Source organism: Giraffa tippelskirchi, chromosome 11, assembly GCF_054371585.1.
Source record: "Giraffa tippelskirchi isolate mGirTip1 chromosome 11, T2T-mGirTip1v1.2.pri, whole genome shotgun sequence".
In the NCBI taxonomy this organism is placed as follows: Eukaryota; Metazoa; Chordata; class Mammalia; order Artiodactyla; family Giraffidae; genus Giraffa; species Giraffa tippelskirchi.
In genome coordinates this window covers 144,108,218-144,134,026 of record NC_137285.1, presented here as the reverse complement: position 1 = coordinate 144,134,026, position 25,809 = coordinate 144,108,218, and the positions used below count along the sequence as shown (strand labels likewise).

The 25,809-nt window shown below is 52.6% G+C and overlaps 2 protein-coding genes across 2 annotated transcripts in view; one reads left to right on the top strand and one right to left on the bottom strand.

Moving 5' to 3' along the window:
• The window catches only part of ALX4 (ALX homeobox 4), a 49,124-nt gene extending 36,367 nt beyond the window's left edge, over positions 1-12,757 (top strand). The window contains exons 3-4 of the mRNA XM_081545034.1: positions 5,703-5,831; positions 8,513-12,757. Coding sequence (XP_081401160.1) covers positions 5,703-5,831; positions 8,513-8,842 — 459 coding nt within the window. The 3' untranslated portion in view covers positions 8,843-12,757. The remainder of the gene's footprint in view (positions 1-5,702; positions 5,832-8,512) is intronic.
• A 6,730-nt stretch (positions 12,758-19,487) lies between these two features.
• The window catches only part of EXT2 (exostosin glycosyltransferase 2), a 146,552-nt gene continuing 140,230 nt past the window's right edge, over positions 19,488-25,809 (bottom strand). Inside the window, exon 14 of the mRNA XM_081544998.1 lies at positions 19,488-20,326. Within this exon, the coding sequence (XP_081401124.1) occupies positions 20,305-20,326 (22 nt within the window). The 3' untranslated portion in view covers positions 19,488-20,304. The remainder of the gene's footprint in view (positions 20,327-25,809) is intronic.

Sequence of the window (25,809 nt, the reverse complement as noted above, 5' to 3'; positions counted from 1 at the left end):
GAAATTGTAACAAAGGAAAAACCGGAAAGGATGCAAAGTCCTCTAAGTACCGCAACCACAGATGACAAGATCCACGCACCAAAGCTCGAGCTTCAGTGTAACAGTAAATGAATGCCATCTTCAGCCTGCCTTCCCAACCCAAACCATGTTGAAATAGAAAATCAAGTGTTGGCAGATAACAGTTCTTCCCTCTCCGGTGGACTATAGAAATCAACAGCTTAAGAGCAAAGAGGAGTCTTTTTGAAAAAGCAGCACAGCTCAGCTGGGGTCCTTTTGGTGCCAGGACTGGGAGCCCTGTTACTCAGCAGACCCCAAGGGTGGCCCCTTCTTGCATTTTTTCACTAAAGAATCTTCTGCAGAGTATTCCTGAAGTGAAGTGAAAGTCACTCAGTTATGCCTGACTCTTGTGATACCATGGACTGTAGCCCGCCAGGATCCTCTGTCTGTGGAATTCTCCAGGCAAGAATACTAAAGTGGGTAGCCATTCCCTTCTCCAGTGGATTTTTTTCAACCCAGGGATCAAACCCAGGTTTCCTACATTGCAGGAGGATTCTTTACCGCCTAAGCCACCAGGAAAGTAGAGTGTTCCTAAAGTGAAAATCTCTCAGTTGTGCCCGACTCTTTGAGACCCCATGAACTGTAGCCTGCCTGGCTCTCTGTCCATGGAATCCTCCAGGCAAGAATACTGGAGTGGGTACCCAGTTTCCTTCTCCATCTTCCCAACCCAGGGATCAAACCCAAGTCTCCTGCATTGCAGGCTGAGTTTTTATTGTCTGAGACACTAGGGAAGCCCTACGGTGTCAATAAAAGACTCATCAGTCTCTGTTTAACAAGGCAGAGACATTTGTATTAATACCATGGTCCAGAAATGTTTTCATCTAAAATGGCTAATGTATAAAAGAGACTGGTAGTTGCCAGTGAATACACAGCCATCCAGAAATGGCGGGGGATTCTGAATGGTCCACTCATTTATTCATAAATTCCCCAAAGCAAGCTTCCCACCTTATTCCTCTCCAGCTCACAGTGAGTGTTTGGGAAAGGAAGACAGGCAGCTGAGGCCTCAGTGTGGTTCCAGAAACCTTCTCACACCCACTGTCTCACCTGAGTCATACGACTTCGGGTGCCCCAGACTCTGGACAGGAACCGCAGCATCTGGCCTCAGTTCAGCCAGCGGATTTGAGAGGAGCGTAAGGAGTCAGTGGAGAGAGGGCAGCTGGTTATGGGACAGTCCTGTAGGTGCTGTGTTGATGTGAAGCGAACTGTCCGTTTTCTGTGCGGTATACACATGTACACGTGTGTGTACACATGTGTGTCCCTAACAAATGGACAGGAGTGCCCTGGAGTAGAATTCGCTTAGCATTGGGAGAAGGATGATCCTTCTCGTACAACACACGAAATGACACTGGGACATGTTTAGCATTTTTCAAGCACCACAATACAGCTCAAACTGAGTGTTCTCTGTCCACACACACACATTTATGCCTACTTCCAAAAAGGAGCTGGGGCAGCTTACACTTAAAAGGTTTATTATTTTCATCCTCAGACAGTAACAACGTCATGAAATGGGAAGGTAATTATGTCAAAGATCTAGGCTAAGCTAAGGATCACAGATTTCACTGAGCGCAAATTTCGATGCTGAGCTTCCCAGCCGCCAAAGCAAAAAGGGGAACTGTGATGTGCTGCCTGTCTTATCGTCTCAGGGGAAGACCACAGAATTCTAGAATGCTAGTGCTGGAGAGGACCGCCTCGTTCTCTCATTTGCTATCGAGGAAGAAGAGACCCAGAGGCAGGAAACCACCACCTGTGACCAGGTGACTCAGGAAAGGTGATGGGGTGGCCTTGCTGAGAATAGAATGAGGGACCCTGAGTGCTTCTTTTCCTGGAGTTTGCTGCACCAGGAACACATGCCTAATTGTTCTGAGACTTTACTTTGTATAAAGGCAGCAGGGTGGGTGGGATCGGCAAGTGTGTCAGACCTCTGGGTTGTGCCTGGCAGTGCCCTGGGGATGGAAGGAGTGGGGATGGAACCCCCCGCTTGCCTCGGGTGAGTTTGTTGGGGGCCTGTACTCCGCTGATGGGAAGCCAGGTGCCTGGTGCAGAATGATGGTAGGGACAGGAATGGGGGCCACCCCACCCTAGAGATGGACCTTTCCTGGGAAGAAACCCAGAGTTTGGAGCCGCTCCAGGGGGCTGCAGGGGCCTCTCTGTGCTGTCTGGGATTCCAATCTCCGCAGCTGGTGTCTGAAGACAATAAGACAGAGGCCTCCCCGCCCTGGGCCACCCCGCCCTGGCCCCAGATGGGCTGCGGTTAGCCGGGCCTCCGCCAAGACAGTTGGTTCCTTGGGGAGAGGCCCGTGCGGAGCGGGCCCAGGCCGGGGTGGGCCGGGAGTGTGGTGGTCCTGGGCTGCTGTGATGCACTGAAGGGAAGGCCGGGGCCCCTGGGTCCCTTCTCTTGCCCAGGGTTTCCCAGTGGAGACAAGCCTAGGGACTGCAGAGCCTGAGGCCCAGGGCATCTAGGGGCGCAGCTGTCAGCGCCCCAGGCTCCCATGGTCAGAAATGGGAGGATGCTCTGAGCCTCGGGGGCCCATGAATGTGAGCCCAGATGGGGCCCCGGAAGACACCCCTGCCACCACCCAAGTTTATGCATGATGAGAGCGAAGACCAGCAGGCTAATGGAGCTTAAGCCTTATCTGGGCAGAAAAGCTCCAGCCTTGTCTGCAGGGTGAGGCCCCCGGGGGGAAGGGGCTGGAGGTAGGCAGTTCTGTTCCCCTCGGCCTGCTCCCCACAGCCGCCTCCCACGATCTCCATCTTAACCTGCAAATAAACCCCTCTGCCTGGCCCTCTTCACTCCCTTCCCAAAGGCTGAGCGCTCTCAGCTGCCTCTCCCCCGGCTCATCTGTCTTCCCAGATAACCCAGGTCGCCCCTCTCCCCCCACACTCGGCTCCAGGCCCCCCTCAGCCAGCATTCCATCTCCCCCCACTCTGCTCCTCCCCTTACCCCCAGGCCCCCTCTGCAGGACACCGGCTTTCTCCTTCCTCACCCATGTCTCCCCCCCAGATCAGCCCGAGCTTGCGTGGGTGTCATGTCCACCAGCCCCTCTGGACTCCGGGGCTCCCACCACAGGACCTGAGTCTGCAGAGACTCAAGGGGGAGGCCCACACCATGGTGGCAACCTCACTTTTTTCTAGCCTTCTCCTCAGCCCCGAATAAAGAAAGCAGTCGTATATCTAGATGCTTCCAGTGGGCTTTTCCCCTCCCCCTGGCCTCCCCCCCCTCCCCAGAAAACCCTGGGAGGCTGAGGAAGGAGCGGAAAGACTGAGCTAAGCCTGCAGGAAATTAAACATGAAATGAAAACAGGCGCCTCTGATTCATTCTCTCATCCTGCCCCCAGCCCCCCATTCCAGGCCACTGATAAAGGGGGATCCCATTTCAGCGGCCGGGAGAGGAGACCCGATCCGCCCTTGGCTCCCAGTGGGCGGCCTGGGCCTGGACCCCAGGAGCCCTGGGAGGAAAGGGGGCCCCCCAGGAAGCTCTGGGACAGCAGCTGAGGCCCCAGCCCGGGAGGGGATCAGCTCCAGCAGGGACACAGGAGAGCTGATTCTCCTGTACCAGAGTCAAGATGGGAAACAAAATGATGCTGAAAGAAATGCTGGCAGCTCAGGGTGGTGTGTGTGTGTGTGTGTGTGTGTGTGAGAGAGAGAGACCCTCGTGCTTGTATAGTGGCTGGGGAGGTGCAGTCTCACCCTCCTTTGGGCGTGTGTGTGTTGTGTGTGTGATGTGTGTGTTGTGTGTGTGATGTGTGTGTGTGTGTGAGACGTTCGTATACTGACTGGGAAGGTGCAGTCTCACCCTCCCTCCCCACACTAACAGGAGCCACACCTACCCCTTCTTTTTTGACTTCTTTCTTCCCGAAAAAGACAGCAGGGAAGGAGCTATAAATAAACCAGTGCGAAGTCCTCTAAAAACTCCATGACAGCGCTTACCCTCTTGCTCACCTGCTGCCCTCGGAGGCACAGCCCCTGGGAAGCTGTCAGCACAGATGCTGGCCCTAGTTTCCAGATGCACAAACTGAGGCCTGTGGAAACGCGGCACAGTCCAGTGGGTGCCTGTGGGCCCAGCAGCCTCTGTGCTGCCCCGTGGGGGGCGGGCCCAAGGCCTCCGGCCCGGCTCCGTCTCCCTCCTCCCAGGAAGCTCGGTGCCCTGGGCAGTGCTGCCAGGGGCGTGCCCTGCACCTGAGTCAGTGGGCAGGTGTGCGATGAGCTGCCAGGAATCTCCCTCTGAGGAGTTCTGAAGCCTGCCTGTGAGCCAGCCTGAAGCCGCGCCTGCTCACAGCCCCTCTCCCATCCTCCCTGGTCCCCGTCACCCTCTCCCCAGACCCCAAGTCACCCGCAGGGGTGGCAGACCCCAAAGTGAGCTCTTGCCCACGAGCCTTGGGAAGGTTCTCAGCCTGCTAGAAACACTCCTGCAAAGGAAGCTTCTATTAAGCCCAATAGCTTTGTTTGAAGGTTCTCAATTTTTTTCCTAAGTATGATAAAACAAGCAAGACCCCAGCTCATACACCTGACTCAGAGACCACACTCCCCAAGAGGTCCCCTGGTCAAGCCAATGTGCGCCACCCCCCCACCCCCCCGTGCTGAGTGACAGATGGGCCTCCTCTCCTCCCTGGCATCAGGCTGCTCTTGGGGCCAAGACTGCAGCAGCTTCCTTTCTTCACGACACCAAGGTGACCCTCCCACCTGGCATTCGAGGGCCCCTACCATCTGACTCCGTGATCCTTCCCCTCCCATTATTCTCCCAGCTGGTGACATGGCCGGGCCGTTTCTAAACTCAGCCTGGACTTCTGTCTCTCCAGCCCCCAGCTTCCCTCCACAAAGCTGTCCCTGACTGTCCTCCGGCAGCCCGGCTGAAGCCCTGTCTCTCAGAGAGGCTATAACCCAGGAGGTTCTGTTTACACAAAAAGCTGCATGAGGGATTCAGAAAGTGGAAGTTCCAAATCTGGGCTGAGAGGTCCCAGGAAGCCCGGACATTTTGGAAAACGATGGAAAAACCACACGTGTTTGATCCTCTGTGCGTGCTTAGTCGCTCAGTCGTGTCTGACACTTTGTGACCCCGTGGACTGTAGCCCGCCAGGCTCCTCTGTCCATGGGATTCTTCAGGCAAGAATATTGGAGTGGGTTGCCATGCCCTCCTCCAGGGGCTCTTCCTGATCCAAGGGTCGACCTGGCATCTTATTATATCTCCTGCATTGGCAGGTGGGTTCTTTACCACTTCGCCACCCAAGAGAATGATTCTCGGGTGAAGCATTCACAGCTGTCATCAGATTCTCTCCAGCAGTCTGTGGCCCTGGAGGACTGGGCCGCCCCACGTCAGGGCTGGTTAGTTGACTGCTGAGATGACTAGTCACCTGTTCTGTATGCATGTGACGCTTGCCTGCTCTGGATTCTGAAGCTCAGAAAAATGAACCTATCGGCCCAACATTGAGCCTACGGCTGGGGTGTAAACTGCCTTCCCGGCTCTCAGCGTCAATCCTTCCAGATTGTCAGCTCTGGAGCAGAGACCAAGGCAGATGTGTTATCTGTAGCCCCACCGTCTTGACCTTATAACTACAGCCGGAGGGGCTTGAGGGCAAGGTTGGTGCTGCCCCGAACACGGGGGCCCCAGCTCCGGGCCTGACCCCGGCGACAACTGCTCTGTCCTGCAGGTCTGGTTCCAGAACCGGAGGGCCAAGTGGAGAAAGAGGGAACGCTTTGGGCAGATGCAGCAGGTTCGCACCCACTTCTCCACGGCCTATGAGCTGCCCCTCCTCACTCGAGCGGAGAATTATGCCCAGGTGAGTCCCTGCCCCCAGCTGCCTGCTCTGGGGCCCTGAGGAGGAGCACCTTCCCTGGAGAGCGAGCTCGGGGCTCCAAGTGCCCCATTCAGGTCCGTTCCAGGAGCGCACTTGTGTCTCCAGGATGGGGGAGGCCCAGAATTCTCCCTGCCCAGCCCAGGGTTGACCCAGCCTTGGCTGGACTTTAGGGAAGGGGAGATTGGGGGAGGGGGTGAGAATGGCTTTTCCTTCGGCCACTTTGGTGATGGGCATCAGAACCGAGGTTTGCTAAAGGCCAGGGACCTTCCAGGCCACCGGGAGCCACCCAGAGTGTTTCCTAGGAGAAGGGAGTCCCGAAGTTGGAGGATGTGAGTGAGGCAAGGCTGGAATGAGCATGGAATTCTGAGACCCGGGATTTAGGCTGTCATCCCAGCTCCAGAGCTTTCTCCCTTCAGGCGAGTCACAAGTCTGAGCCTCAAGTTTCTTCACCTAGGAATTGGGTATTTTAAAAGCACCTGCCTCAGGACTTTCCTGGCAACCCAGTGATTAAGACTCCGCGCTTCCACAGCCGGGGGCCTCAGGTTCAACCCCTGGTCGGGGAACTAAGATCCCACATCCCACAGGATATGGCAAAAAAAAAAAAAAAGCACCTGCCTCAACTCTTGGTTGAGGTTGTTGGAAGGTCTGCATTAGATTGTGCAAAAGGGCTTTGTGAATTACATGGTTTTAGGAAGGTTGCTTTGTATTTCCGCGGTCTCCCAGGTGTCTGGCCCATCTTCTCTTGCCATCCCTTCCAGAGTGTCTTCTTCCACGGCTGTCTGTCAGTCCCTCATCCTGGTGGCATTTGAGTCCTCAGTGGGATGTCAAGGGACAAGAAGCGATGTGGGTGAAGTCAGGCAGCCGGGACCCTTGGAGAGATGCATTTGGGGCCGAGTGCCGAGTGCCGTCCTGACGCCCCTCAACCTGTCATGCAGAGGCAGCCGGTTCCTCCCTCTCAGGTCTCCTTGTGGTGTGGCCTCCACCTTCCCCTCCAAGCCTGGGCCCGCCCAGTAGTGAGCCAGGCCACAGGCCTTCCTAGGCCTCCTTTACCTCTCACTCTTCTGGAGCCAAGATATCCCATGTCCCTGGGTACCCAAAGGGACCCGTGCTGCCCCTGCCCCTCCAAGGATTCACATGGCAGGGGGCAGGGGGCAGGCCCAGGGATGAGGCTGGGGAATGGGGGGGAGTCTCCTGCATACACACCACCTGCATCAGCTCCCACCCCACCCATATCTTTCTCTACGCTCTCCCTCCCCGCAGCCAGCCTCCCTCTGTCCCCAGGAGGATGGAGCTCCAGCCCGGACTCCTTGGCCTTGACCTCTGCTGCCCGAGCTCACGTGCCGGAGGGGCTCATGCTTATTCCTCTCATGCAGCACCACACACCACATCCCCCAGGCCTCTTGAGAGAGGGGGTCCCCATCACCCAAACCTGCAAGCAGTTCTTGTTGTCATTGCAGTCCCCATGACATCTGGGGGCACAGCTCCCTTGTCACTCCTTTTATTACAGACTTCTCTGAATGTACTCCAAACACTGGGGGGTGGGCACAGGGGGCAGGCCGGGAGAAGCTGCTCCAGGACCATTGAGAAGCCCTTTCACGTGGCCGAGAGGTGCACCATCTCCTTCTCAGAGCCCATCCTGCCCATCATCTGCCCCACCCCCCCCATCACTCAGGAGAGATGCATTTCTGGCTGAGTCCCCAACTCTGCCTCCTCACAAATGCTAGGGGACAGCGGAAGCATCTACAGCTGAAAGCTGGGGAGAGGGAAAGGATTTTAGCTGCGCAGATAGAAGACCAAGTGTCCAGTTCAACCCCTCACCTGCTTCCCGAGCACCTTCCACCTCCCCCACCAGCCTCCCCTCCCAGCCCGGAGCCTGTGGGCATCCTGCCTGGCTCCATCCGTCCACTTACCACCTCCTGAGGCAGCCCTTTCGGACCCTGAGTTACTTCTGAAGCCTCAAGGGCACCGGCCCCTAGGACCTCCACTACTGACCTTGGCTTCTGAGAGAATTGAGGCCCCCACCGTCCACTGTCAGAGTGGGCGGCCCCAGAGCCCACGTGCCCAACGCCAGAGCTCTCTGAGCTCATGTCTTCTCCCATTGATCAAGTCGCTAGGGTGCGCCGGGCCTGGGGAGGAGCCAGAGTGGGCTGAGGCCCGGGTGCTGACCCTAAGCGGGTCCATGGGTGGAGAGACAGAGTCTGCCCCTGCGTCTAAAATCAGGGGCTGCCGGGAATTCCCTGGCTGTCCAGTGACTAGGACTCTGACTGCAAGGGGCACAGGTTTGATCCCTGGTCAGGGAACTAAGATTCCGCAAGCGGTGTGGTCAAATAAATAAACAAAATCAGTGGCTGCCCTCAGCTGGTGAGCCGTGCCCCAGGACGACCCTTTCACTGGACTCTTGATGGAATTCCGAGTTCAATCCTTAAAACGGAGTTTCTGTCCGCTGCTCTCCTGGACCTTGGAATGGAGGAACCAGAGCATAAAACCCCAAAGCTCCTCGGGGGCTAGATGGCCATGCAGGTTTGGAGAGCCTCCCAGGTAAACACTCAAGAATGGTTTTATCAGCAGGATGGGTTCGTAAGTGAAGAGAGGTCACCCATGAGGGACAGGAAAGTACCCCCGTGTTCCGCCAGCCTGTGACGCGTCTCCCCCCCTCTCCCCAGATTCAGAACCCGTCCTGGATTGGCAACAACGGGGCCGCCTCGCCAGTGCCGGCGTGTGTGGTGCCCTGTGACCCAGTGCCCGCCTGCATGTCCCCTCACACCCACCCCCCCGGCTCCGGGGCCAGCGGCGTCACCGACTTCCTGAGCGTCTCGGGGGCTGGCAGCCACGTGGGCCAGACGCACATGGGCAGCCTGTTTGGAGCCGCAGGCCTCAGCCCGGGCCTCAACGGCTATGAGCTCAACGGGGAGCCGGACCGCAAGACTTCAAGCATCGCAGCCCTCCGCATGAAGGCCAAGGAGCACAGCGCAGCCATCTCCTGGGCCACATGACAGGGCCACCCCGTCCCATCCCTGCACCCTCCCCCGCCCTGGGGCACTGGCCACGCCCATGCTCCCTAGGCCCCTGGCCCCCCCACTCGACTCCCCTCTTAGGCATCTGGCCTGGGCCCAGGGGCCTGACCCTCAGCACTTTCAGCCGCCCCAAGTCTGAGGCCCCCGGGGCCTGCGGGGAGGGAGGGGGGCAGTGGGCACCGAGTCCAGGCCCCCCGCTCCCGGCCAGAGGCAGTGGCGGCAGCCAGGTGGCCCGAGTTTTGCAGCTTTGCATCCATTATAAGCTGAAGACCCTTTCTCCCCACTCCTGCTCCTCTGCCCTGCCCAGTTTGACAATTGAGTCGAGGCTAGGTTCCCACCTGGACCAGCAGTGGCTACAGGAACGTCCGTCCTTCCCTCTGCTGTGTGGTCCCTGGTCACCAGCCTGGTGACCGTGTCCGGAGAACAGATGTCCCGCCCAGTCAGCCTCTGCCGTCCCATCTCCTGTGCTCTCCCTCAAAGCCCGCAGACTCCAACCTCCTAGATCCAAGGCACCTGCCTCACCTTCACCCTGGATGCGAGGAGCCCCCGTCCTGCTGTCTGTCCTGTGCTGGACACACCAGGAGGGACTGGGCAGAGAGAGAGAGGAGCTGGAGCCGAAGGATCCTGCCATCACCCAGCAATGCTGGCCCCGCGCACCCTGAGACCCCGGATCTGGGTGAACAGTGCAGGGGAGGAGGCCCACCGCCCACGGTGCCCACGGTGCTGGAAGCAAGCTTCTAGGAGCCGGGAGGTCTGCAGGGAGGTGTCCCGGGGAGGCAGGGGCTCGCACACACACATCGGCTCTCTGGCCGCCTTGACGCCCTGCCGCAGGCAGGACGATGGTGGCAGGGGGCAGGTCTGGGTAGCTTTGTTCCCCGTCCAGTCCGGCCCCTCCAGGGGGAATCTGAAGATCCTGGTCACTCGCTGGGGCTGCTGGGCCAGTGTCCTGGTGTGGAAGGACTCGCGCCTCAACACAGCCACTAGGGCCTGGGGGCACAGCGCCAGAGGGTCCAGAGCGGGCTACGGGATCTGGCAGAGGACGAGGGCACCCTTCCCGGCCTCCAGGCGGCAGGTCGGCCCCCACGCGGCCTCAGACAGCCTTGCCCGTTAGCGGGGTCCAGCGCCATAGCCTCCCAGAGCCTTCTGCGCAGTCCTCTGGGCGTAGGACAGAGAGCGCCTGCCCTGGCAATCCTGCCCTGGGGTACGGGCGACCCCAGCCCCTCGTTCTGGCCTCCAGAGTGCTCGTGTGGGGCTGAGCTCCTTGGGGTCGCTTGCTCTGTTCTGGACACAGTGTTTTCTGGAAGCAGATCTCCCTGCCTGCAGGAAGGGGCCTTCTTAGGGGGGGCTCCATTTCCACCTGACATGCAGCCTGCAGCTTGAGTTTCAGCTCCAGGGCCCACGTGTCAGCTAAGCTCGGGGCACCCGTCCTCCATGGCAGGATTTTTGAGCGCTGGGAGGCCCCCTTGCAGGTAGCCCTGAGGAGAAGGGCCTGCTTTTTCTCCCTTCTACCCCAATCCTGTTAGTGAGGAGAGCTAGGTCTACCAGGCCCAGGGGCCTGGTCTCAGCACAGCCTCTTGGGTGGGTGGGGAGGGGTGAGACCCTCCCCCTTGAGCTTCTTAGGTTTTTGGGGACGTGGCCATCTCCACCTGTGTCTGAAGTCCTCATGTGCTCCGGAAATAGGACTATGGAAGGAGCTGGCCTCGACCTCCCCCTAATAAGAGTCAGACCTGTTTGTGAATCGTAACTCTAAAGTTGATCTTGAAGTGAAAAGCGTCTTGGACATTGAATTAAATGTTCTTGGAGGCTTAGCTTTAAGTGTTTTCTATGTTTGAGGAGCTGGGAATGACTCTTAGGAAGCCTTTTCTAGTTCTAAGCTTGGCTGAAACAACTCAAGACTCCCAAAATGTAGGAAGAGGAAGGAAGAAGTGGCTTCAGGATGGAGACAATCCCCCAGTTCCTCCTTAAATGCCATCAGGGCTAGAAAGACCTGGGAGGTATGTTCTCACCTGGGTGAGAATCAGACAGAGAGACAGAACCAGGATAGTCCCCAAGGGGGAGGGAAGGGAGAGACGTGGCTCTTAAGTGGAACCTTCTGGAAGGGACCTCTGGCGATCAGTTCCGCTGTGTGTCTGCTTTCCACCTGGGCAGACCTCAGGCAAATTTCATCCCAAAGCTTGAGAAGAAAAATTTTCCGATAGAAGAAGGCTCTTTCGGTGCTGACTTTCTGTCCCACCAACGCAGCTAAGTATTTAAACGTCCGTGTGAAACACCTCTGTGCATCTCCCCACAGGTAGCTACCCACCCCTAGGCCTGCTCTTGTCCTGTCCCAGTGCCCGAGGGCCTGCCTGACACTCTAACAATCACAGAATCGCTGAGCTGAGCGGGAAGGGATTGGAAACCTTCTAGTCTGCCCAATCCCTCCACAATGGAGATGACCCCAGTCCCCAGCGGGGAAGTGACCATCCTGAGCCACGTTTCACTTGAGGCAGAGCTACGAGAGGGGCTCTGATGACCGATGCTGCGTGGAGCTCCCCAGGGTTCGGGGCTGGGCCCAGGCCTTCTGCCTTCTCAGCTGCTGGGGCGGGAGGTACCCCGCAGCCTCTCCTGTGATGACTAAAGCAAGTGTGGGTGACTCTCTAGGCTGGCGGCATCCTCAGGAGTGCGGTTTCTTAAAGGCAGGTGCAGGGGAGAGTGGATGGCCCCGGGGATCACTGTTAAGCCAATAAGCTAAAAGAGGTGGGGTTTCCTTTGCTCTTTGCCTAAAATCTCAAAAGAGATGGCCACACAAACCGGAAATAATGGGTAGCTGGCAGGCCCCCTGGGCAGCCTCCCCACACTGCCAGCCCCCCGAATCCTGCTGGGAACCAGTCTCGGCGGCCAAGGCTTGACACTAAGGTGCTGCTACCACCCTCAGATGCCGTCGCTGCTCCCAGGGCAGCGTGGGGAGAGAGAGCTCCGGGGACAAACGGAGAGGCTTGTCCCTGAGTCTTCGACGGCACTTGGAGGACACGGGCTTTGGAACTTTCCTTGAATTCTTTCAACTATACTTGATTCTCGGCTCTTACCGACATGCCTCCAGAGTGGGGAAGTATGGCGGCCAGGTTGGTTCAAAGACACTGCAAGGGGGTGGGGGTAGCAAGCGTGAGGTGGGTCCCCAGTACACGTGGCTGCGGCCACATCGGGCCCAGCGCCGGTGTCCCCTCTGCCCTCTTCCGGCTGGGTCGACAAGAGGAGACCCTCCACGCAAATGACCACGAATCCTGCTTCTGCAGCCTTTCTCCCCCTGGGCTGGACATTCTGGGGCTTCCGGTCCGCTTGACGGCCTGTCGGGTGCAAAAGCCAACCACAAGCCTAGCAGGGAGTGAGGATGGCTGGCCAGACGGGCCCCCAGGATAATAATTCATGACCACAAAAGAGAACATGGGAAGGCAAAGAAAACTCAACTCCTCTAAGTCCTGGGGAGCCCATGTGACGTCTGTAAAGATGCTACGGGGAGGAAGCTGTTCCAGTCAACCAAACATTACCTGCCCTGCCCTCTCCCTCCTTCCCCTTCACTTACACACACAGAGCTAGGCCTTTATACTACTGATTTTGAAGGACAGTTTTCAATGTCTAATAGTCTGTTTGGTGTGCAGTGGGTTGAAAAGAGAGCTGAGTGCTGGAAGGAACATAAACCTCAATCATGACTGTTCTCCCTGTAAGATATTGTAACCCTGTATAAATGCAACCTTTCCTTTAGCTTAATGGCCTGGGGTGGAATATTAAAAATATATATGAAAAAGACATTAAAAATTCAGAAAAAAAATGTATAAAAAAAAGGAGGTCGGTTCCATAAAGTTTTACTGCCTATACCACCATGTAACTACATTATAGCAAAATATTAAAAAAAAAAAAGTTCTTGCCTTTAAAGTAAGTTATTGCACTTACATCTTTGGGGGAAGGGGAGGACCATTGGACTGTTGACGAGAAGGGGATGTAGGGGTCCAGGCATGGGGGCCACATGGAGCGTGGACGCCGCTATGAGTTCACAGAGCACCCCTGGCTAGGCACGGCCCAAACTGTCTGCTTGGTTGTTGTTTGCAATAAACTCCTTCTCCTTCCTCCCCTCAACTGGAACCTGTCTGTTTTGTTCCTAACTTGTGACAGATGAAATGTGATCAGAGGGGCCTCTGAAATCTCACGTTAATTGAAGTCGGCAAAAAATACTAACAGTGCCCTTTTGAACTGCTGACACAGTACAGAATGGATTACCAGGGCTAGATTAACAACAGGTGGCCGGCCAGGGCTCCTGCACAAAGAGGGGTGCATGGCCTGCGAGGGGCTGGAGCACCGCCCCCCATCATCCCAGAGGAACTGGCTCCATGGCAGACGAGCAGCGGAGGGAAACCAGGGGCCGCCCTGCATCTCCAGTGTGCTCATCCCGGCCCCTCGATATCACTGGTGCCATCTGTGTTTCCGGGGTCTGTTATGAAAGCAAGGGGCCAGCCAGGGCATGGAGGTCAGGGCCTGGAGACCCGGCTGCTTGGGACAAAGGGTGCAGGACAGGCTTCCAGGAGAGGCAGGTCTCCGTCCCAGCTCTAATGCTTAGTGGCTGAGAGAACATGCAGGAGGTAAGGCCTGGGGATCTTTTAAAGCAAAGCAAAGCACTAAATACAAATTCTAAACCCAAGTTGGAGGCCCAGGTTTTGCTATGGAAGAGGCACTTCCCTCTTTCCAGCCTAAAGGTGACTCAAGCAGTTAGTCTCCCAGGGACCCCTCTGTATGCTGAAGGAGAGGCATCCTTGTTTGCCTAACCCTCAGCTCTCACATCTAAAGGAGGGGAAGAAGCCTGTCTCTGTCCAGTTTACCAGTTCGGGCGGAGGCTCGCACGGAGATGGCCCATGCATGGGCTTTGTAAGCTGATGTGGCAACAGGACATGAAGGGCCATGATTATTCCCAGGAGAAAGACATCTCCCTCCAGCTACCAGCTCTGAGTCTGACATGAAACTTTTTTTCATCTTCTCTGACTATGTAAATGCTGCTTTCCTGGAGCCACATGTCAGACTTGGTACCGTTAGGGGAAGCACTCACTGAAACCACTCACCCTGGCCAGGAATCATAGTAACCATCTGCATGAGTTACTTTATGACAGGAGGTCCTAGTAAGGAACATGGAACTAACAAGCCACCACCAACCGCAAGAGTTCTGGAAAGGTCAAAAGGAGCTGCCACGTGTTCTACCACCGCCCAGAATCCTTCTCACTGGCATCCAACTTGGCTGGACAATGCATGTGCCACTAGGAAGGACCCTGAGTCAGAACAGTTGGCCAAAGACAACCTGGAAACTAATCCCATCACCATAAAACCCGAGACTGAGAGCCGCATGGCAGAGCAGTTCTCCTGGGTTCCCTTACCCTGCTGCTCTCCACCCGGGTGCCCTTTCCCAATAAAGTCTCTTGCTTTGTCTGCACATGTGTCTCCTCAGACAATTCATTTCTGAGTGTTAGACAAGAGCCCACTCTAGGGCCCTGGAAGGGGTCCCTCTTTCTGCAACTGCACCTCCAGGGTAAGTTTTCATTCACTATAGACCCAGATGGCTTTAGGTTGGCTTGAACTAGGAACTTGTTTTTAAAAATGACCCTTGCCATCTGATAGGGTCGTGGCAGCTCTTGGACTCTCCACACCAAGTCACTGCCAAGTCCCAAGGTGGGAATGGAAGCAGAGGGAGAAATGCCTTGTGCATGGGAAGTCGCCTGCCTGAAATCCTTGCTTAGCAACCTCAACGGTATCTGGAGTCCAGATGAGTGCTAGCGCCAAAGGGCAGGATGGCTGCTGGGTCATCTGGTCCTCCCTGGTGACTCAAGTAACCCATTCCTGGGATTTGTGCCTCCAAGGAGCATCGCCGGGGAGGACACTCCCCTGTCAGCAGGGCTTCCGTGAACATCGACTGTGGCTCAGCCCTTCCTTGTCTGGCTGCCAGGACCACTCATTGCTCCCCCAAACCATCCGGGGCCTTTCACTTGGCTACAGTGGTAGACTTGCCACCTGTTTCCTTAGAATGCCTGTGCCCTGTCACCAGCCCACTCTACCAGGAGGATTTCTGGTCATCCTCTATGGCTTCCTCCTAATGAGAATGTCCTATGTGAATCTTCCTTAACTCTATGCCCCGTCCAAACTTCCACCCCCAGGCCAGTGGTTGAGGCTCCATGCTCCCACAGAACTGTTTATAATAACATCTTAGCATATAAGACCGTGTGAGTTACCTATGTATCTGTCTGACCGCCCAAGCTGCCTTCAAAGCACCAGGAAAAGACAGGCCAATTCTGTTCGTGAATGAATCCTTCAGAAAATTAGTACACTGAGTAATTGTAATTCATTGGGAGAATGAATGGGAAGGCAGGAATGAGGAGAGGCTCTGTTTTTGGTTCAGGATGGGAAGAGGAAGGCTAGAGATGAGCCTGGTGTGAACACAAAGCCTCCATTTGGCTGTGGACTCTGTCCATCCTGTCCCTCCGGGGGTCATATGCGTCCCTGATGAGCCAAGGTCAGGACAAGAAGCCTAACCTCTTTAGTGTTCTTGGGGTTTGGGTAGCATGAAGCCAGCTCCTCAAGATGGCCAGGTGTTGTATCGGAGAGTGCTCATCTCAGAGGTTTTCCCACTTATCCTTGGGCTCAAAGCCTGCTTTTCCCCATGGCGTCCCTCGACAATCCTCATGCTCTAAACCTGCCCCATCTCCACTCTGCCTCAACCCCAAGAAAAACTTTCTCACCAATCCCATTGTCCCAGGTCTTGCTACAAGAACAACTGGCAACCTCAGGGCGCCACAAGCGGGCTGGTCTGTGATTCGGCAGAAATCCTTGATTCGGCTGGTGGGGGGTGATGCAGTAGTGGTGGTCTTTCTCCACACACACACACACAGGCCCAGACTTGCATGCTCAGCTGCTCAGGAACAATAGGCCCTCCACAAACAGCCCGCCCCCAAAACAGGGCTCAGAAGTGAGAAGATGCATGCCAGCTCCAGAGACAATGGGGTGTGAGAGTTGACATTTTCCCAGGAATTCTGTGATTCCAAACAGATTTTCTTTTTTTAGTTCAACACAGACCAAGAGCCTTGAGGAAGGGCAAACTTCCGAAAGGAGCTTCGGTTTACGACCATGTGCACACCATGTGTTAAGGTGCTGCCTTAACTGGTTGGCAGCAAACCCTCTGTGGGGCCCGCCCGAGATGCCCCCCAGCGCCCCGGCCAGGACGCGGTTCAGACAGCCCAGGGGCCACAGTGTTCTTGCCACACCTTCCAAGATTTCTCTTTGGTTGCATCGTAAGCCCCCTGCCCACCCCTTCTTTGTCCTCTACCCACAGTGTATCTGTCATGTTTAGGCTCTGTGGGAAAAGGAGGAGTTCCTTGTTGCTATGACATTAAGGCCAAGCTACATTATGGAGAGAGAATGAAAATAAATGTGCGTCTGTGCTGGGAGGACAAGGGAATGAAGGGAAGAATGAAGCCCAAAGGCAGCCCAATCTTCTCTCCAAGATAGATTTGAACAGAAAGCTCTCTCCAGTCGAAGGCAGAGAAAAGGACAGGCCAGGAAGCCATGCGGTGAAGTAAGAGAGCTGGATTTAATGGGCAGACTTTGCAACTCTGCTTGGTTATCTCAGACAAGCCATGAAAATCCCGATTTTCAATTTCTTCATCTGTAAAATGGGGTCAAACCAGCTCTTGCTTGCTTATGTCATAGGAAGTGAGACAAGTGGTTATGAACTTCAAAAGAGTTAAAACGCTTGGAAATAATTAAGAGCTGTAGAGATAGGAGGAATTACACACACTGACGGTTCGGAAGGGCCAGCGAGGTTGACTTCTATCCAAGAGAAGAGAAGGCTAAGAGAAGGAAGCCAGAGATCGAGGTTCAGTTCCGTTCAGTCGCTCGGTCGTGTCCAACTCTTTGTGACCCCATGAATGGCAGCACACTAGGCCTCCCTGTCCATCACCAACTGCTGGAGTCCACCCAAACCCATGTCCACTGAGTTGGTGATGGCATCCAACCATCTCATCCTCTGTCGGCTCCTTTTCCTCCTGCCTTCAATCTTTCCCAGCATCAGGGTCTTTTCAAATGAGTCAGCTCTTTGCATCAGGTGGCCAAAGTACTGAAGTTTCAGCTTCAGCATCAGTCATTCCAATGAACACCCAGGACCGATCTCCTTTAGGATGGACTGGTTGGATCTCCTTGCAGTCCAAGGGACTCTCAAGAGTCTTCTCCAACACCACAGTTCAAAAGCATCAATTCTTCAGTGCTCAGCTTTCTTTATAGTCCAACTCTCACATCCATACATGAACACTGGAAAAACCATAGCCTTGACTAGATGGACCTTTGTTGACAAAGTAATGTCTCTGCTTTTTAATATGCTGTCTAGGTTGGTCATAACTTTCCTTCCAAGGAGTAAGCGTCTTTTAATTTCATGGCTGCAGTCACCATCTGCAGTGATTTTGGAGCCCAGAAAAATAAAGTCAGCCACTGTTTCCACTGTTTCCCCATCTATTTGCCATGAAGTGATGGGACCAGATGCCATGATCTTAGTTTTCTGAATGTTGAGCTTTAAGCCAACTTTTTCACTCTCCTCTTTCACCTTCATCAAGAGGCTCTTTAGTTCTTCTTCACTTTCTGCCATAAGGGTGGTGTCATCCGCATATCTGAGGTTATTGATATTTCTCCCGGCAATCTTGATTCCAGCTTGTGCTTCATCCAGCCCAGCGTTTCTCATGATGTGCTCTGCATATAAGTTAAATAAGCAGGGTGACAATATACAGCCTTGACGTACTCCTTTTCCTATTTGGAACCAGTCTGTTGTTCCATGTCCAGTTCTAACTGTTGCTTCCTGACCTGCATACAGGTTTCTCAAGAGGCAGGTCAGGTGGTCTGGTATTCCCATCTCTTTCAAAATTTTCCACAGTTTATTGTGATCCACACAGTCAAAGGCTTTGGCATGGTCAATAAAGCAGAAATAGATGTTTTTCTGAAATCTCTTGCTTTTTTGATGATCCAGCGGATGTTGGCAATTTGATCTCTGGTTCCTTTGCCTTTTCTAAAACCAGCTTGAACATCTGGAAGTTCATGGTTCATGTATTGCTGAAGCCTGGCTTGGAGAATTCTGAGCATTACTTTACTAGTGTGTGAGATGAGTGCGATTCAATTGTGCGGTAGTTTGAACATTCTTTGGCATTGAGGTACTGTTTTACAAAAGTATGTCATCGGAATATAAAGCACTGGGAACCCTCACTATTTTATTTATGGGAATTGGGAAGCCGGGTGGTGAGGAATCTGGTGGTGAGCAGTGTATTGGTCTGTCTGGGCTATTGTAACAAAAGAGCTCACACTGGGTGGCTTAAATTACAGACATTTATTTTCTCACAGTTCCAGGAAGCTGGAAGCCCTGACCAATGTGCTTGCAGGTTTGGTTTCTAGTGAGGCCTCCCTTCCTGGCTTGTAGACGGCCACCTTCTCACTGTGTCCTTACATGGTCTTTGCTCATGCAGAAAGAAAGCTCTGCTGTTTCTTCCTTTTCTTCTGAGGATACCAGTCCTATGAATTAAGATCTCATCCTTATGACCTCACTTAAACGTTACTACTTCCATGTAGGCCCTATCTCCTCATCCAGTCACACTGGGGGTTAGGGCTTCTATATATGAGTTTTATGGAGGATATAATTTAGTCCGTAACAAGAAGACTGGCCGGTATGTGTTAAATGGGTGAAGTGGCTGCTCTTTCCAACTTCATATCCCAAAGCATCTCAACAGGTCCCAGCAAGTTCCCAAATGAGTCCAGCAACCACTGGGCTCAGCGCCTTGTCACTTATCACCGAGGCTACCGCTAAGTAGTTACATCCCATTCCTGGTCCCTCTCTGCTCCACGCCCTCGTCTGTGATGATGCCAAAGTGGTGGTGTCTAAGACTAGCTCCGATCACGTTCCCACCCAGAACAATCATCTGCAAAGCCTTCACACGGCCCACAAACATTTCAGCTCTCTTGTCTAGCCCTAAACTCCTATCCAGTGTCGTAATCTCTAAAGTCCCAGCCTGGAGCTAGTGCTCCTACAGATCTCGGGGGTCAGTATTCTCTCTCATCTTCCTGTTTCCTCTCACCGCCCCCCCCCAGGTCAGAGTGGCTGACCGACCTCCCAGCACAGCCCGATCCACAGAGTGCCCGTCTCTGCCAATGAATTCCCCAAAGCCTACCTCAAGTCTCACCCCTTCACCAAGTCAGAAGTGATCTGCACACTCCTTCCACAGCAGGGAATGTGTGCAATTCACCCTTGGTTGCTCAGTCTTACAGAGCAGACAGGACAATTAGGGACTCACCTCCTGTATTAGTTTGATTATAAGCTCCTCGAAGGCAGAAAAGGCTTCTTCACCTACTTATCCTTAATATTTGGTAGAGTATTACAGCACGCATTTAATAAATATCAGCTGGATGGCTGGCAAATCTGCATTCCACATCAAAACACAATAGAAAACACTGAACTGAGGCAACAGAACTGGAGGCAGCCTGGACCCCGAGGCCCTAAGCAAACATCCAGGTAAAGGAGGGAAAAGGGATGCTGGTTCATGACAAAGCCAAGGAACTGTGAAAGATGACAGTTTTTTAACTACCATTGAAAAAATAATCATCTTTATTGAGGTATTACTTACATAAGAAAACACCAACTTTACATGTAGAGTTGGATGAGTTTAGACAAATATATATATGTAACCATCACCAGGATCAAAATATAAAACCTTCTCCTCACTCCCAAAAGTTCCCTTGAGCCTCATCCCAGCCAGTCCCCAGCCACAGGCAATGTTTATCTCCTTTCTGTCACTCTAGTTTTGCCTGTTGTAAAACATGTAACAATAAGTGGATTGTATTTTTATTTATATGAGCACATTTGTATGTATGTATATATGTGCTGTCCGCAGTTGCTTCAATCTGTCTTATTCTTTGCAACCCTATGGATTGTAGCCTGCCAGGCTCCTCAGTCCATGGGATTCTCCAGGCAAGAAAACTGGAGTGGGTTGCCACGCCCTCCTCCAGGGGATCTTCCCGATACGGCGATCAAATCTGTCTTCTGTATTTGCAGGCGGACCCTCACCCCTGCTTCCAGTACTGTTGCCACTTCTGACCAACTCATCTTAAATATCTCTTCATGCCCAAGTCACTGTCCATCTCCCCTTATTCTGCTTTGTTCTCTTCATAGCATTTTTTACCACTTGAAATTGTATTCATTTACTTTTTTTGGTTGTCTTTTCCTTCTTAGAATGTACACTTAGCAGGAATAGGCACTTTGTTCAATGCAGCATCTTCATAATTGAGAACCGTATCTGGCACATAATAAGTGCTCAATAAATATGAATCCATCATAAAAGACGTTTTACCTTTTAAGGGAAAAAAATCTTCAGGAGTCAATAGACTAAAAACACATGAGTGAAAATTCACTTTCTTCTGGCTCCATGTCTGAAAGTGAATTAAATTTGGTTGTTAGATATCACTCTGTTCATTAATAGGCTATAGGTTCTGGTTTGTCCATGCAAATATTTCTTTACTGAGTGACTTATCAGAATAATCCCTCCTGAGCAGTAGATAATGATCTTTAGCCCAAGTTCTGATAGACAATGCTGTCTCCTGCTCAGTCTCACTGGATACTTTTGATGCATCATCAAAGCCTGAAGGAGCTAGAAATCAATCCTTAGGAAATCCTAATTCAAAACACTTCCTAGTTCCTAGACATCCACATAACATATAAGACACTGCACTGGGCAATAGATGTTTTCATTCTATCTCAGCACTGTCCCACTGAGATGGTGCAGCCATGGTACTGAATGGAGCATCTATCTGTTTTAATGGATATTCATCTTATAACTTTTTAAAAAGGGCCAAGGTACAACCAGCAAGTGGGAGATACTCTGGGAAGAGGGGGAGAAAAAAATTCTTGCACCTTCTGTGCCTTAGAGAAGTTGCAATTAATGAATCTTCATTTGGTCAAGTTGTCAATACGTCAAACCAAACTGCTGACAAGAACAAGGCTGTATGGAGAGAAATTGTTGGGACTATATCCAGAAAACAAGAACAGAGATTGGGCACAGGGTAAGCAGAAGGGAGGAGATGAAGGTAAAGCCCCTCAGGATCTACTAGGTAGACTATTGGAAATCCTATAGGAGCTGCTGCCACCAATACACAATTTTCGTTAATTATCTCAATTGTGGCTGTTATCCCCTTAATAAGAAACACAGCTTTACTTCTAAGCAGGCAGTGAGGCTGGCAGAAAGCTGAAACCTGAAAATCAGCAGATACAGGGCTGCATACAGCCCTTACTATTGAAATGAAGCCACATCCACAACACAGGGGGAGGACCCCAAATAGCTTCAGACAGCAGCCAGCCACACAGGGCCCTCCCCAGGCACCGCGTGGACGCTCTCCGGACTAGTCAAGAGGCCCAAATCCCAAGTGCTCATTTCAATAACATTAGAAAATAAACATGGGGCTTATTTATAGCACAGGAAAGGCACTGGGGCAAAAGAACCACTCATTTGGTAATCTACCCTGACGGGGCCAGATAGGATCCAGACCCCCATGTTCTCTGGTAACAGGGGGAGCAGAAACAGGGGCCGGAAGAGGGCTGGCTGCCAGCATTACCAGGTATAATCTGGCAAGGGCTCTGGGTAGAGAGAGGGGAAGAGATCTGATACGTCACTGCATCTCACCCACCCGGGTTGAAGCGCTCTTGCCATCTTCAATTTCTGGTTGAGGAAACTAAGGCGAGGGAGTGGATTCCCTCAAGGCCAAGGAAGGCCCAGGGTTCAACTCAAAGGAAGGTGCTACGAGAACAGGAAACGAAACAGTCCCTGCCTCCTCTGGGCACCAGCGAAGATGGTGTTCACGTAATGGAATCTTCCTGTACAGTCAGGACTAAAATGTATGTGTGTGGAGTCCTAGGCCTCTGATGGACTCACATCATCTGTCAGAGCCAAGAACTCTCACTGGAACCCAAGTTCCTGGAGGTCAAGGCTGTGTCTTATTCCACTCTGTCTCAGATTCAGCACAGGTTCTGGCAAAGAGTACATTTTGAAGAATGAATGAACAATCAGAAAACTGAATGGCTGAATTATTCCCTCATCTTGGTCAGTAACCAGTTGGTTGTTCTTCAGCTGTGATTACCAGAAAACCAGACATTCTTTGAGATTCTTCTTGGGCGTAGTAGTTAATGATAGGAGTTGGCAGCTGTGAATAAGAGCTCACATTGATACACTGTGAAGGGAAGGCTCTGAAGGGTGGATGGAGTGGCTGGAGGCTTGGGTCCAAGACACACAGATTCCAGTTCCAGCTCTGTTGGCAGCTGTCACTCCACAGGCAGCTCCTAAGATGCTATGGGTGAGCTGGTGCTTTGCTGGGGAAACCTCTTATCAGACCTAGCTACCTGGTACCTCTCCAGTGGCACCCAGACATCCTTCCCTTTCCTCGCCTCTGCCTGACAGCTCTGGTGCCCTTCAGGGAGGCTGGAAAGAAGTGCAGCCATGGGCCCAACCAGTCGGGAGCAGAAGAAAGGGAAAAACTCTCCCCTACAAAGGCTGTAAAATGAGATGCCAGACACAGAGGTGGGTGACTCAACAATTTCTTGAAAAGGAAAGATGCCTGGAAAGCTGGGAGAGGGTGCAAGCTGCCCCATCACCTGCCCTGTGTTGCAAGCAGTGGTGAGCTGCACATGAAAAAGCTATGGCACAATGCTGCCTAGACAGACCACACCCTGTCCCAGGGAACCTGGACATCACAAAGCCTGAGGCTGGGGAGCCCTGACAGTCTGTTTAATGGAGGTGGAAGAGAGGCTGTGAGTTTAGTTTAGGATGACGTCACTGTTGTTCAGTTGCTAAGTCCTGTCTGACTCTTTGCGACCCCACGGACTGTAGCTCGCCAGGCTCCTCTGTGCATGGTATTCCCCAGGCAAGAGTACTGGAGTGGGTTGGAATTCCCTTCTCCAGGGGGATCTTTCTGACTCAGGGATGGACCTGCACCTCCTTCACTGCAGGTGGATTCTTTACCACTGAGCCGCCAGGGAAGCCCTTAGCTTAGGAGAGGGGAAAACCTTACAAGTGAGAGGAGAATCTGGCCTGCCTCTCTGTCCTCCGTCAGGAGCAGCTCAGTGAAACCTGTTCAGATCCTCTCATCAGGCCTGGTTGGCAAAGTGGGGCCAAAAGCTGCCCCGTTTCATTTAGAAGCAAACACTGGCCTAGCACAGGAGCCCTGGGGCTTGGGACAGCTCTGGGGTGAGGCGAGCAGCCAGCCTCCAGGGCCCTCAGTGGAAAGCTCAAGTCACCTCCAGAGCCTCCCTGTACGGCTGCCACCTGCCAATCCAGTTGTCACTTCCACCGTGACGACTCCTCGGGAAGTGGCTGAAGGGGTGTGAGGCCAGTTGGGCATTCTCTGCCTCTGCCTCCCTGAGCCAGGGCCACTCAGGGAACAGCGTGCTGAGGCTTCGGCTGCTGCAAAAGACGATGACCAACGGAACTGGAGAAAACAGCTTACCCCAGAGACGCCACCGGGAGAGCAGAGGAAACCCACCAGGCTCAGGGAAGCTAGCCGATGGGGAACCTTCGAAACCTCCGCTCACTTGGCCGGGTTCCTCTGGGATCCTGTGACTGTAGAGTCAGGAAGAGTCCCCTCAGGAGTGAACCACTTCCCAACCCAGACTCTGCTTCATCAACTTCTTAATTCTACCACCAAGGGGTCTTGGACTTGAGCCCAGCAATCAGACCTTGAGAATTCGTGGCCAGAAGCCTGAGGCCTTTCAGTAGCAAGGATCCTCCAGAGACTGTCCCTGGAGGAAGCCGGATCACAGAGCTACCAGCCACCCTTCGACAAGTGAGCGCACAGAGGCCGCTGGCCTCTTCCAGCTCCCAGTCCTGGTCAGCACAGGCCAGGATGATGGTCACTCTTTCCAGAGGCAGCAGAGAAACTCCTAAAAACCACAAGCTGGCAGCACACAAGGTTCGGCAGAGAAGCCAGAGTTCTGACCTTCATGATGCCAAGTAAGAAGAAGAGGCAGGATAGCATCATTTACAGGAAAGAACCAGAGATTCTGAGGACAAAAGTGGATATTTTCCTCTTTAATTTTCCCAGAAAAGGAGGTTTTCGCTTAAACATGTGTGAGCTTTGCTAAAATACATCAGATAAGAATATGAACAGTTACCTAAACTTAACCAGCAAAAAAGGGTTTCCAACCTTGGCATTTGGAGAAGGAAATGGCAACCCACTCCAGTATTCTTGCCTGGATAATCACAGACAGAGGAGCCTAGTCGGCCTGGGGTCTCAAAGAGTTGGACACGACTGAGCACGCAACACTCAACACTGGCATTCCAAGCAGGCCGGCCCATCCCAGGTAGGTCCCTGGGGGCAAAGGCTAGTGACTTAGTACACACATTTGGGCCAAGGCCAGGGCCAGCTCAGGTTCATCATCGGTAGAGGCGAGTACGGTGCAATTCCTTCAAAAAGATTTCTTAATCTAAAACCAGCTGTTGTCTATTGTAGGCCAGAACATGACATTTTAATTAGCATTATTGTTCTGCTTCTGAAACCAGAACCTATGGTATCCCAAGGGCAGATGATCCCAGCCCAAGCTTATGGGTAAGGCTTGCTGGTGAGCAGCTCAGAGATACACCCACACAGGACGGGGTGGAGCGCCTAGTCCCTCTGAACCCATGAGTCATAAAGACTTGCTATACTCCTGTCCTGAATTTTTCCTTGTGATCTGCATCCTCAGACAGAAGCTCTGAGGTTTGCTTCCAGTGCCTAGGATGTAATGCCTACTCTATAATAGAAAAAAAAAATTGTATGCTATGGTGCAAAATCTAACCCCCAATATTTCTGGGGGCAGTTAGGTACTTGAAATGGAGTTTTAATGCCCTTAGAAGACCAATGTCTTCCAAGAAGGTGATAAAGGTCCACTGACTCAATCCCCTTGGGCTCCCAGTGACCTGTTACTGAAGTATTCCTCTTTTAGGATCAAAGGAATAATAAAGAGAGAGGGACACAAGAAGGGAAGGAATGAGAAAAAGGATTTCCCTCTTGAGAGGGAGAACTGGCTTAGAAACTAGCCACTAATGTAGTGCAGTCAGTTGTCTGAAAAGAGCAGAGTGCTATTAATATATACCAAGGGTGTGCGTTAACACGTATAACACGATATGCAATGTTAGCACAGGTCTTAGAGTTTAGCTAGAATTTAAATGTGAGGCCCTGCTCCCCTTCCACTTGCCCCAAACCGTGGAAAACAAGCAAAGGAACCCCTAGAAAGATAAGAGGTACTCGCTGTGTCAGCTACTGGTATCTGGGTGACAAGAGAAACCCATTTCTCTTGGTTTCTATCATATCACCCCCAGTACTACGACTATGAGGCCAAAATGCCTTCCCATCTCCTCTGCTGACTAGGATATAATTTTTCAAATCAAAAGTATTGATTAAGCACCAGTGTTCATAGCCGCAACACACGAATAAATCACTGCTCCAGTGTCTGCAACTGCAAAATGAATGACCTGGAGATGCTATCTTATCCCTCTGCCAAGAACAGCCTGACATTCCATCAGGCCCAAATATAAAAGATCAGACTCAAGATTTCCACTTTCAATTGTGCTACTTCTGAAAGTTTTCTTTGGCCTCTCAAAGTCCATGGGAACACATTTGAAGTGATTCTTGTTAAAACTGCAAGTCTGAAAACACCAGCATGAGACCAGCTCACCTCTGTGTCACTCAACAGAACAATGAGTGGTGGTTTAGTGACTTGGACTGGCACACAACTAAGTTTCAGTAATTATATCCATATTCCAAGCAAATTGTTATGTATTTTGTGTTCTGGGGACATATGTTATGGCTAAAACCCAAACTGTGGCTAATCTTAATATTAGAGTCAGATAAATCTGTTTCGAATCCTTAACATCTAACATTTGCCAGAG